Here is a 13,766-nt window from a genome sequence, read left to right as displayed (position 1 = left end):
AAATTTTCCACCTTCTTAGCCCAGAGGCACCAAAGTCAATGGTACTCCACAAAAGTTGAAATCACCTAACCTTCCTGGCATCTCAGGTTCATGACTACACCAATAAAGCTATTAAATAGAATTTACAGCAGAGAAACAGACCATTCATTTCAACTGGTCCATGCTGGTATTTCCATCCACACATTTCATCTAACTCCATCAGCATAACTCCAACAGCGTAACTTTCTATTCCTTTATCTCTCATGTTTATCTAGCTTCCCTTTAAATGCATCTACACTGTTCACAACTGCTCCCTGTGTAGCATGTTTCTCTGGATTCATTAATGACCAGCTTATATCTACAGCCCTGAGTTTTGGACGCATGGCTAAATTGCTTTGACAAGCTGCACTTACATGGGATTGTTCTCAGGTAGAGATTGTCCCGGATCACCTGTTGCAGCTGGTGGTCCACTGATCCCTTCTGGAACTGCAGACTGAGGTAGTGGCGAAGCTCCTTGTTTATTATTCTGCCTGTAAAAAAAAAAGCAATCAATGATTTAATTCTTTTTACAACCTCATCCATCAGCAGAGCATGTGAAAAGGAGCAATAGCAAGCACAGAAAGGACAATTTGCAGCAAGGACAACGATCATTTGCCTAAGCGCAGAATCACCTATCACCTGGATTTATCTCACACACTGAACAAATGATTCCATTTATAACATTAAAGGAGATTCTAAAAGCAATAAATACTTTCACTATAATGTCACTGGATTGAACAGAAGTCAAAGTGAGCTCTGCCAGGCTGTGATGCAGCAAGAAAATTGCTGTAATGGGATTCGATTATAGAGGACACACCAGGCCAGGCTTCCCCTGGAGCAGTAATAACGTGTTCAGTTACAGACAGTAATTCTCTAAGCAGCTCATACACTTAAGATAAAAAAATCAGCTGTGGGAGGGGAAGAATGGCAAAGGAGCACCTTTGATACAGCATTAATGCCCACCAGCCAGAGCCTCAAATATAAACTTCTCATCCTGTGCTTAAATTCCCGCAACACTGCCCCCCTCCCCATCTCTAACTTCCCCTAACTCTAGAAACCCCACTAGCTCCCCTGAACTTTCTCCAATCCCAGAGCCTCTTGCTTCCCCACCTTTGCCCAACCATTTCATAGTTGTTCATGTCTCACTTATTAGAAAGTTCTGTCGAAAGACCTCCAGCACTCCATTTTCCTCCTTCAAACTTAGCCCTCAGAGCGAGTTTAGACTCATCCAATATCTCCTCCTTTGGCTCAGCATCTATTTTAACTCTGAAACACCACAGGACTTTTCCCTACATTAAAAGCTGAGTATATATAGCCTGTTTAAATGGAAGTACTTTCCTTTTCTAACTCCATACTCCCTTGTATTGCAAACCATGTGCTACCAGTTCATAGGAACATAGCAGCAAGAGGGGGCCATTCAGCATCCCCCACCCCAAGTCTGTTCCCCCATTCAATTAGATCTTGGCTCACCTGCAACCTGGCTCTATTTACAGAGCTACTAACCCACTTCTTGGCCTGCCAAAATACTGCTTGGAGCTGAGAGGGTATCGAGCGAGGGATGGGTCTCTTTGCATAGTGCACACCAGGCTCAACAGCTCAGGATCAGGCAACTTTGGAAATGTGTTTTTCCCTCCTCGGGATGTGGATGTCACTGGCAAGGCCTGCATTTATTGCTCATTCCAAGATGCCCTTGAGGCTTCAGCTGTTAAATTTCAAAGGGGTGTTTAAGTGACATGGGGCTTTTACAACTTACAAAGGTTTCATAAGTAAACAAGGAAGGTTATTAAATTTTATTTGACCCAAAAATGCAAGTAATAGGAAGACATGGAAGATTTTCATATTTTGGAAAAGTTGAGTTCAAAGAGGTGCGAGGACAATGGAGTCTAAGATGAAAAGAAAAAAAACTATTTAAGGAAAGATGTTTAGTTGAGTTGTGGTGGCTGTGTGGGAGAGGTGTCCTGAGACCAACTCTGTGCTGAGAAAAGTTGTTAATTTTAAGCAACCATTTAATTTCAAGCAACCATCTAATTTCAAGCCAGAAAAGTCTTTGTTTTCAGAAAGCAGTCTGGTTCTGAACATTTCTCGTATTTCTACAGCAGATTGGAAGAGAGCGAGAAGTTGTGTGATATATCTTTTACTAAAGTGAGAACAGTTTTGCCTTGGGTAATATTACTGGACTTTTATGGTTAAAAATCTATAAGGGAGCTGATGCCAAGTAGTTTGTGTGTTCTGACCAAGTGGGGTTTTTTGAGGACTGTTTTGTAAGACCTTTTTAACTTTGTAATTTTAATCTTGTGTGCTTAAATTTTTTTATTATTAATAAATATTTTAATTTTAAAATCTTAAAAAAGTGTTACTGGGATTACACGCTTCTGGGATCAGTAGTGTTCCCCTCATTTTCAAAATACAAAAAAAAAGTTATCAGGAAGCCAAGTTTCCCTCTGGGATTTGGCTTGCTCAGTGACTAACATTGGCTGTGGTCGTAACACAATGCACAGCAAGCTAAAGGTAAATAAAGCCAAAACCAATCCTAATTCAATTCATTGACTCTCAAATCCCATCCCAAGTTCAACTTTAGCAAGATGATTCTGGGTACTAGGGGAGCAGCATCTAAGCTGCCCAACTGCCAGATAGAATGCATTATACAACCACACACATCGCAGGCTTACATGAACTTGTTTCCAGATGATTTTCATTGGTTTTAAGGATAATCCATCATGCCATTCTGAACAGTGGGGTGACCAGCAAACAACACAAATCAAGACAGCCAGGGAACGAACATGCATGAACTGTTTATACAAAAAAAATTACTCCCAGGTCACCAATAGCAAAACCACTCCAAGGGTTTCAGGGCTGGGATCCTGAACAATAGCCCCGAGGCAGTCTAACCTGAGCTTTACACAACTTCCACCCCTTTGCGTTCCAGCCCCTTTAACGTAAAGGGTAACATTCCATTCGCCTTTGAAATTATTTTTTCTACATGTCCATTACATTGAAGCAATTCCTGCACATGGACCCCTAAATCCGTCTGCTCCTCTATAGCTTCGCTCTAATTGAAAATCATTTCTCCCTCACCAGAAGGAACGCATGTGAGCACAGCCCAGGGGTGAAGGAGTGGAGGGTGCAGGGATGTCCCCTACTGTGTTCAGGGAGGTCTCAGCCAGCTTCTTTCTGGCTCTTCTACAGGAGCTGGTCCTCTACAAGCCCAAGACTCTGAACAAACGGGAGCGGCCTTAACTGGTGAATGCTGAAGCTTTCAAAGAGACTGCTTGGTCGATCAACCACGAAGATTCAGCTTCCTGCAGATTTCAAGGGGTATTTTGAGGAGACTGCCCTTGGAGCAAAACCACAACACAAGAACTTAAAGTGTCAGGAAGGGGTGGATGAGGGGAGAGGAAATGAGCATTTGTTGGAAATAAATCTTAACTGAAGAAAGATGTGCAAGTGTTGGATCTTGTCCACGTGTTTACTGCTCCTATTTCTTATGTTCATGTTTTAACTGGACAAACAGGAGATACACACTCAAACCCAGATTGAGAGAATCGCTAAGCATTTGTAACGCAAACCATTTTGCTGGTTGCCTCCAGCCAGTTTCAGATTCTATAGCCCAATAATGAATACCCGCCCCCACCCCCTCTGAGTGCCAGGGTTTTGGGCAAGTCCAATCGTAAACATAGAAACAGAAAATAGGAGGAGTATGCCATTTGGCCCTTCGGGCCTGCTCCACCATTCATTATGATCATGGCTGATCATCCAACTCAATAGCCTGCTCCCGCTTTCTCTCAATATCCTTTGATCCCTTTCGCCCCAAGGGCTATATCTAACTCCTTCTTGAAAACATACAATGTTTTGGCCTCCACTACTTTCTGTGGTAGCGAATTCCACAGGCTCACCACTCTCTGGGTGAAGAAATTTCTCCTCATCTCAATCCTAAATGGTCTACCCTGTATCCTCAGACTGTGGCCCCTGGTTTGGGACTCCCTCACTATCGGGAACATTCTTCTTGCATCTACCTTATCTAGTCCTGTTAGAATTTTATAGGTTTCTATGAGATTCCCTCCTCATTCTTCTGAACTCCAGCAAATATAATCCTAACCAACTCAATCTCTCCTCATATGTCAGTCCCACCATCCCAGGAATCAGTCGGTAAACCTTCACTGCACTCCCTCTATAGCAAGAACATCCTTCCTCAGGTAAGGAGGCCAAAACTGCACACAATATTCCAAGTGTGGTCTCACCAAGGCCCTGTATAACTGCAGCAAGACAACCCTGCTCCTGTACTCGAATCCTCTCGCAACGAAGGCCAAAAAAACCATTTGCCTTTTTTACTGCTGCACCTGCATGCTTACCTTCAGCGACTGATGTACGAGGACACCCAGGTCTCGTTGCACATTCCCCTCTCTCAATTTATAGCCATTCAGATAATAATTTGCCTTCCTGTTTTTGTTACCAAAGTGGATAACCTCATATTTATCCACATTATACTGCATCTGCCATGCATTTGCCCACTCACTCAGCTTGTCCAAATCACACTGAAGCAACTCTGCATCCTCCTCACAGCTCACCCTCCCACCCAGCTTTGTGTCATCTGCAAATTTGGAGATATTACATTTAATTCCCTCATCTAAATCATTAATATATATTGTGAATAGCTGGGGCTCCAGCACTGATACCTGCGGTACCCCATTAGTCACTGCCTGCCATTCGGAAAAAGACCCGTTTATTCCTACTCTTTGTTTCCTGTCTGCCAACCAGTTTTCGATCCATCTCAATACACTACCCCCAATCCCACACGCTGGCCATATTTGAGAAAGAGATTTGCATTTCTATAGCACCTTTCACAACCTCATGACATTCCAAAGCACTTTACAGCCAATGAAGTTTTGAAGTATAGTCAATTCTAATATAGGAAACATGGCAGCTAAATTGCACACAGCGAGTTCCCACAAACAGCAAGGTGATAGCAACCAGATAGTCTGTTTTGGCAATGTTGGCTGAGGGATAAATATTGGTCACCAGGGAGAACTCTGCTGCTCTTCAAATAATGCCACAGGGATTTTTTGTTCATCTATGAGAGCAGATAAGCCCTTGGTTTAACCAAGTGACCTGCAAAAGTGTAGGACCCCCTCAGTACTGCACTCAAATGTCAGCCTGGATTTTGTGTTCAGGTCTCTGCAGTGGTTGAACAAGTAGCCTTCCGATTCAGAAAGGAGTGTGAGATGCCCACCTAATCACAGCTGACACACAAATCATGGGACTACCTTCACCAGACTACAGCTGCTCAAGAAGGCTTATCAACACACCTCCTCTAGGAGTGGGCAATAAAAGCCATTTCAGGCATATCCATATCTCAAAAATGATTTTTAAAAAACAGGTACCCTAATAGCCTTGATCCCTAAACACAGGGGAACTCCCTTTTGTCTCTCTGAAATAGTGCCGTGTCTCTTTTACATCCACCTGAGGGAGCAAACTTGGTTTAACATCTAATCTGAAAGCAGAACCTCCAACATTTAAGTTAAAACTGCTAGGTTACCAAGAGAACAATGACAAGGGCCAGCCTTACACGCTTTATGCCGGAGGAAACGGGTAATGCTGGATTCCGACCCATCGTGTGTATAAAATGCCACAGGCAGATTCACCTAGGGCACTCCCCATTATAATTACCCATACATACCCTACATGTCGGTGAGTGACCCCACCCCCCACCCTGCTGGGTGTAGAGGTGTGCGCTCCCCAAGGCACAATCTCAGCTCCTGTGTTGTCACAGAGTCAGGTCTGTCACCAGAAAAGTACACATAGCACCTAAAGAATAATAGTTACTAGGACTTATTTCTGTAAACAGAGGAGTCACGTGCTAGTGACACTCCCTCCAGTGACAAACAGGACAATGCAAGGAATGTATTTCACTGTGGTATGCAACCGGTCGGTCTGGTATATGGTTACTAAAATCTGTGTAAATTGCTCAATAAATCAACTACAATCTTTGCCCCTGAAAAACATACTCTCCCCCACCCCAAGTCATCTAGAGGCTTCCTGGAATCAGGTCTACTTGCTTCTTTTATCTGCATAAAGATGAGAAACCTTAGGACCTGTGGAGTGGATCCACTTAGTGACATTTATTTTACTAATTGGCTCAGGACACAGAATTTACCAAACCTTTACAAACACAACATACTTTCCAACTTTCATTATGTTTACACAATAAAATTTCCATCAGAGCTGTTTGCTAGGCGTTTGGGTATTTTGAGCCAGAAGCCTGCACATCACGCGAATTGCAGAGTAAACCAAAAGTAAAGCCCATTTCCATACAATATGCCGCAGCTCAAACAGGATTCAAAACACCCATTGTACAGAACTCCCGAAATTCTGAGTAGACAGGTTCAACGTTCAGAAAATGTTTGTCCCCATTTTATTAGTATTTATATTAGAGTTCTGAAGAAAGGTCATTGACCTGAAACATTAACACTGTTTCTCTCCATAGATGCTGCCTGATCTGCTGAGTATTTCTAGCACTTTGCTTTTATTTCAGATTTCCAGCATCTGCGATATTTTGCTTTTGTAATGGAGATCAATTTGCCCTAGGATGCTTGGAGAAGGGGTTTAAAAAATTGAGGAGGGGAAGGGGAGAAAAAGAGGCTTCTTTTGATGGAAAGAACTGCAGTCAAGCCAGAAGAACTGATTCAAACACATACACCTCAACAAAAATACCAGTCATCAAATCACTTAGTGGCAGCTTTAAATACACAAATTATAGGTTTCCGTGTTCACCACTGCAAGCCATGGCAAAGCTAGCATTTCTGCACATCAATCACACAGTTGCTCACAAAATGAGAATTTATGCCTTGCACATGAGGTATAATCAGATATTTTGCTTTCTAAATGCAATCACTGGCCTTTGAACCTCAACATTTCAAGTTAGACATCAAAAAAAGCTAATCATCCTAGCACAACAGCAGAGGAGGCCCAATAGTTGTCAACCATGGATCAGTTGCTAGCACTCTCCTCTTGGAGACAAAAGGTTGTGGGAGTTCAATACCCACTTCATTACGCTGACCCAAGCACAAAATCCAGGTCAACACTCCAATGCAGCAGTGAGGGAGTGCTGCATTGCAGTCTTTCAGGTGAGGCATTAGAACATACAAGATCCCTTGACCACAATTTCGATGATGTGCGGGGAGTTCCACCTGGTTGTTCCGACCAATGTTTATCCTCAATCAACAGTGCCAAACAGGTTACCTGATAACAATCAGAATTGCTGTTTGTGGACCTTGATATGACCATAAGACCATAAGACATAGGAGCAGAAATTAGGCCATTCGGCCCATCGAGTCTGCTCCGCCATTCAATCATGGCTGATAAGTTTCTCAACCCCATTCTCCTGCCTTCTCCCCGTAACCTTTGATCCCCTTGCGCAAACTGGTTGCTGTGTTTCCTACATTACAACAGCGAATACACTTCAAAAGTAATTCAATGGCTGTAGAGCACCGTGGGGCACCCCAAGGTCATAAAAGGTGCTATAGAAATGCAAGCTTTTTTAAAAGCAGTGTCCCAAAACATGTCAGGAGCCTGACAGCATTGGACTGTTGAGTAAGGTTAACGTTCCAATTACTGAGTACTTCACACATTTCAGTATCTGAGAATTATAAGTGCAAAGTCCACAGCATAACTGCTTACGGCACCTGGGAGCAGCATATGCAGCACAGGGGCTAAAAGGAACATATAAACATGCTGGAGCTGGGAAGCAGAAAGGATCTCTTCCATCCTTTGCAAGATCAGCCTCCTGGGAACAGATTCAAACATCACTTCCAGAAAAACCCTTGTGGCATTCCAGGGAAAGCAAGATTGCTTAGGCGACAGGGATGTCAGAGACAGCATCATGCACACTTACCCTGCCTGATGGGGCAAAATTTCCCCCACCTCCCTGACATTATCTTCTCACATACTGCAGACTTCAGGTACAGTGGCAGACCTTGAATATGGCAGCAATTCAAGGCTTCAGCAACAGCAGCTGCTTTGCATAAATTGGCCCAGAGTGCCAGTAACCACACGAGCATGAGGCAATAGTCTTAAACCAGTTCAAAGACCAATCCCAAATATTTTTCATTAATCTAGACTGCCTTAACGCTTTGAACGTTTGAAGTCTCACTCTGCATATTTCAGCTCAAAAAGACATCCTGTAGGAATTGGTTACTTTTCAGAATTAGAGATTCTGTATGCTACACACTGACATTAGGTGTTGCACAAACTTGATGCACCAGTAGTTAGGGAACCCTCAAGACGAGAAACAATTGGCTCGAGACCTCGATGAAATGTATGACAAGCTCATTGCCATGGTGATGATTTTTGCTTAAATTAACATCTGCAGTAACCATCTGCAAGTCCTCACTGCAAACAAATCTCAATGTACAGGACTGGTCAGAGCACCAGCGGTCAGGAAACATGCAGCTTTGGAAGGTTGAAAAAAACGAGACGACGAGCCTACATTTATATTTATACATGACCTCAAGGCATCCTAAAGCACTTCACAACCAATAACGTACTTTAAGTGTAGTCATCAATTTACACACAGTAAGGTTTAACAAACGGCAATTGGATAATGACATGAACAGATTTAGTAATTATGGTTGAGGGAAAATTAGCCAGGGCAACAGAGAGGACACAGCTGCTGCTCTTCGAATAGTTTCATGGGGTCTTCTACCTCCACCTACAGGGCAGAAAGCGCCTTAGTTTGCCTTATCTGGGAGATAACATTTCTCCCTCAGTACTGCACTGAAGAGGGTTAGATTATGCACTACAGATTGAGCAAAAGCGTTCCCCACTGAAGCCAAGAAATAGAACGATAGGCAGCACTGTCTGTGGGTATCTGCTACAAAGACACATGGAAACACAGGTTAGCACTTCTCTATGAATAACCATGTTTCAAGTTTTTATGAAAGAACAGTGCAATAACCAGCAGCAGTGACAAGGCAACACCTACAATAGCACCTGGCATTTTCATCGCTCCAGAATCTTTTGAGTGTTACCTTATATACCCATCTTCTGTATTCTGTATTCTCAGGGATGAGGAATCCAACTCCACCTTCCCTTTGGCCAGTCCCTCATTATATAAAAAATTCCTCAAATAGGAGACTGGCCAACATAACTGTTTACAGCAGCTGTGAGAAGCAAATGGACTCCAAGAAAATAGGAAATGTTAATTACACTGGAGCTGGGCAGCAGAACATCAACAAAAATGCATTGTAATGGCACAGGCATAATTATATTAAACTTAGAAATAAAGAGTCATCTAGTCCAAGAGGGTGGGGAGTGTGTGGAATGTACAATTATAAAGTGACTGCACATTCCAATGAGCAGCCATCAGTTCAGAAATACAGCATAGAAACGTTCGGTCCAACCAGTGTTTATGCTCCCCAAGAGCCTCCTCCCACCCTACATCATCTCATTACAGTAATACATTTTTCTATTCCTTTCTCCCTCATGTGCATATCAACATTCCCCTTAAATATATCAATGCTATTCGCCAGAACTGCTCCATGTGTCAGTGAGTTCCACATACTCAAATGTGTGTGAAAAAATTTCTCCTGAATTCCCTACTCGATTTATTAGTGACTACCTTATATTAATGGCCCCAGTTTCCAAAAGTGGAAACATCTCCTCTATGGTTACCTTATCAAACCCTCAGTATTATGACTATGTAGGATATCCTTGCTGTAAACACGAAGTCTCAGTCAGGCATGTGTCTTAAAAAGGAATTGGGGATTGTTGATGTTTGAAGAGCCTTATAGACCAGGGTGGAAGGTGAAGAAAGGCACTCCATTTTCATCAAGAGTACCATCACCATCAGGTGGAGTGGAACAGAGAGAGGAAGATACCTGCAGGTGCATGGGGCCCCATTTCACAAGCTTGTTGCTCCAGGCACAATCAATTGCTTTTAAAGTTAGGGAGATAAGTCAACAGGTGCAATTTATACGTTGCAGATCCCACTAGCAGTAACAACACAAATATTCAGTTCTTGTGATGTGACAGCATCAGCTGAAGGATAAATATTAGCTAGCTAGAGCTCCCGTTTTGATCAGCGAAAACATTCACCGGAACCTAAACAAGCAGGTGGTGCTGCCATCCCTCGTCACTGCCCCCCTCAGCACTACCCTCCCCACCACAGCACCACAGTACTGAACTAGACGATTAGCCTGTATTATGCGCCCAAGTCCTATATATACAGGGTTGAAACTCCATCCTGCTGATTCAAAGGGACGCAAACGCTGTGAGAAGCTGAATTATCTCAATCCTTTGCATCTACATGTGTTTCTGATAATTAGTGTGCCTTTAAACTGAACCACACAGCACAGTGGGAAACTCTGCTCATCCTACAACATGGAGAACACAGGGTGCTAATCAGACAAATGCCTGACAAATTAAACCAAGAGCTGTGAACAAAGGGGTAAGCTGCATGGGAAAGCTAAATTCCTTGTTGTGCAACAGTTAAATTGCTCGCCTTGATATGTGGGGTCACCAAATGTGTTTACCATGTTACCTCCAATTGCCCCAATCTGCACTCTCCCACCATTAGTCACCTAACAGAGCCACACCCTTTGCAACTCAACACCTCCTACACAAATGGGAAGCAAAGACACCTTTCGTTAGTAAATCAGATGATTCATGCCTTTAATAAAATTCTCGTCTCTCCCCCCACCCCAATTCATTATTTTATTTTTAAATGCCTCTGATTTTTCTCTATTTGCTCAGAACATTGCCAGGAGAATAATCTCCAACCCCTGGACACTCCGGGACAAGGAAGTAACCAAAGCCCTGAGTTGCATCGGGCTGGGTTCAAGAGATGCCAGCCAGAGTGAGGCAGACACAAACACTCAAATCTTAACTACTTTTACCAAGTCTCACCTCCTCACTCAGTTTTTTTGAGGACAAGGATTAAATCATTAAGTGATGCCTTATTTAGTGTAAGACATTTCATTGAGTTTATTTAAGTCAAAGATGAACAGCTTTTTGGATACTGAGGGAACCAAGTGGATGGTGCAGGAAGCTATGGCTGAGGTGGAAGATCAGCCATCATCTGATTGAATAGGGGAACCAGGCTCGAGGGACCAAATGATCTACTCTTGTTCTTATTCATTCACAGAGCCTTCAATTCCCCGCAAGGAGATCAACCCACTAGTTTGCTGAGACTGCGTGAGAGAGGATTTAATTTACTGGACAGGTGGGACACTGCTGTGCATAGCGGGTGGTGATAATCCCAAAGGAAAGATTCATAATCCATTGAGTATCTGAACTATTCCCATCAGCTCCAACTTCGTACCTGCTCGCTATCAAAAACTAATCAGTGAGGCCAAGAATTAATCCCAATACTACAACAGATGGCATCGTATAGAAATGACTCTGTATTCTTAGAATGCATAAACATTACATGAATCTTGGATTAACAGTGTTACAGACAGCTATTGCGTGATGGTTTGTGAAAAATATTCTGTATACACACACAATCATTCAACAGCACCTTCTAAAACAGCACCTCCTACAAGGGAACACCACCACCTGCAAGTTCCCCTCCAAGCCACATGCCATCGTGACTTATAACTACATCGCCATTCCTTCACTGTCACTGGGTCAAAATCCTGGAACTCTCCTCCTAACTAAGGCTGTATGTACAAGGGTGCAGCTTTAAGAAGATGGTTCACCACCAACTTCTCAAGGGCAACTGGCTTGGGCAACAAATGCCAACTATAAGGGATGAACAAGAAAAACTCAGAGGTAATGACAGCAAAAAGCAGAAACATTGAATCATCACTTCAGCATTTACCAGGGAAATTAACCAGGTGGATTTGACATTAGGAGAGATTAAAAGGATCTAAAGACATTTATATTGGAAAGGTGGGAGATAATTGATAAACTAATCAAACAGAGGGGATAAAACTCTGGTCTAGAGATTGTACCCAATCATATTAAAGGTTAGGGAAGAATTGGCAGAGGCACCATCATGCATATATAAATATTCATTAGTAAAGGGAATAGTGCCAAAGAACTGGTGGACAACTAATGCAGTTCCTATATAAAAAAGGAGATAGAACACATTCAGGGAACTACAAGACAATTAGCTTAATGGCTGCAGGAAATACAATGGAATAATTACTCAAAGATATAACAGGAAAGCACCTAGAAACTGAAAGTGGATGGGATGAAATTCCAAAAATACAGTCATAGTGCTGAAACTCACATTCTGCCAATCCAGAGGGGATAGTGCTACCACTGGGAGAAGCTGAATTATCTCCATCTGCATTGCATCTGCCAGCGCTTCCGATAATTAGTGCTTTTAAACTGGATCACACAGCACAATGGCAAAGGGGTAAACTGCATGGGAGAGCTGCATTCCTTGCCGTACAACAGTTAAAATACCTGCCTTGAACACCGGGTCACCTAATACGTTTAATCATATTCCAGGTGATTTCAGTGCAAGTCCTCCTGCCTCCAACTACCCCACCCCCCACTCTCCCACTAGTGCTCACCCAACACATCCATCCTCAGTCAGCCATTGCTCAGTTGGTAATATCCCCTGTGTCCAGGCCAGTATTCATCACTCAATCAACATCACAAAGAACAGATGATCTGGCCATAACCATATTGCTGTTGATTGGAGCTTGCGTTTCTGCATTACAACACAGTGACCACACTTCAAAAATATTTCATTGGCTGTAAAGCACTTTAGGGTCTCCAGTGGTCATGAAGGGCACTATGTAAATGCAAGATTTCCTTTTTTCTTCCCTGGCAATGCATCATCTCCTGCACCAAATGGAAAGCAAACAGACCCTTCATTGCTCACTTAATTCTTGCCCGTCAATCAAACTTTCTTCTCTTACCCTCATTTCAATTTCAATTTTTTGAAAAAATGTTCATGATCTTTCTCAAGTTGCTTGAAGCAGTGACAGGAGAATAATCTCCAATCACTGGACATTGCAGGACAATCCAGGAAGGTTGGCAACCCTATCCATTCCTCAGGAAGTGCTAAATTTAAGAGGTAAAGACACCAACACCTAAACTTTCCACTTTTACCAAGTCCATCACCAATACGTGAATTTTTGTGTGTGTGTGTGTGTGTGTGTTTGGGGCGGGGGGGGGGGGGAGGAAAGAGAGAGAAAATGGGTGGATGAGGCGGGGTCAAAGCATTAGTTGCTTCCCTATTTAGTATTACAGGTGACGCACGATTCACTCAAGGCCTCCTATGGGTTTATTCTCCACGAGAAGCTCAAACCACTTGTCTGCCCAGACTGTGAAAGAGATGGTTTAGTTTACTGGTTGGGTGGGACACTGGGCTGTGCATCATAGGTGGTGACAATTCCGAAGGAAAAGTTTATAATCCATAAGACATCTGAGCCATTCCCATAAGTGGCAACTCTGTACCTGTTTGCTGCCAAAAACTGACCAGCAAACCCAGCGAGTATTAATCCCATCAGTATGACAGGTGACATTACATAGAAATGATTCGGTCCTCAAGACACATGGTGTGAACTCTGGATTAACACAAGGTGGTACAAACAGCCATTGCATGACATTTTAAAGCTGCCTGCTCTCATTGCCAGCTCAGCTGAGAGCAGAGGTGTAAAAACGACAAATAGAACATCAAATGAATCCTGATCGTCTTGCTCAGCTCAGCAGCAAACCCTTGGAAGTACTGCACGGACAAACAGAGGCAAGAAGGAAATAGGAGTAAAGGGCGTATGTAGCAAGGGACAATCTAA

The 13,766-nt window shown here is 43.0% G+C and overlaps 1 protein-coding gene across 5 annotated transcripts in view; it reads right to left on the bottom strand.

Annotated features, from left to right (window-relative positions):
- The window catches only part of LOC144683444 (membrane-associated guanylate kinase, WW and PDZ domain-containing protein 3-like), a 105,791-nt gene that overhangs the window by 54,931 nt on the left and 37,094 nt on the right, over positions 1 to 13,766 (bottom strand). For all 5 annotated transcript variants that reach the window (XR_013577257.1, XM_078546463.1, XM_078546464.1 and 2 more), the window contains exon 2: positions 393 to 509. Coding sequence is in view for 4 of the 5 variants with exons in the window: in XM_078546463.1 (XP_078402589.1) it covers positions 393 to 509 (117 nt within the window). In the remaining variant the exon portion in view is untranslated. The remainder of the gene's footprint in view (positions 1 to 392; positions 510 to 13,766) is intronic.

The sequence above is a fragment of the Cetorhinus maximus genome, chromosome 8 (genome assembly GCF_964194155.1).
Source record: "Cetorhinus maximus chromosome 8, sCetMax3.hap1.1, whole genome shotgun sequence".
Lineage (NCBI taxonomy): Eukaryota > Metazoa > Chordata > Chondrichthyes > Lamniformes > Cetorhinidae > Cetorhinus > Cetorhinus maximus.
Note: the sequence above shows the minus strand (reverse complement) of the source record. Positions and strands in the feature narration are given on the sequence as shown.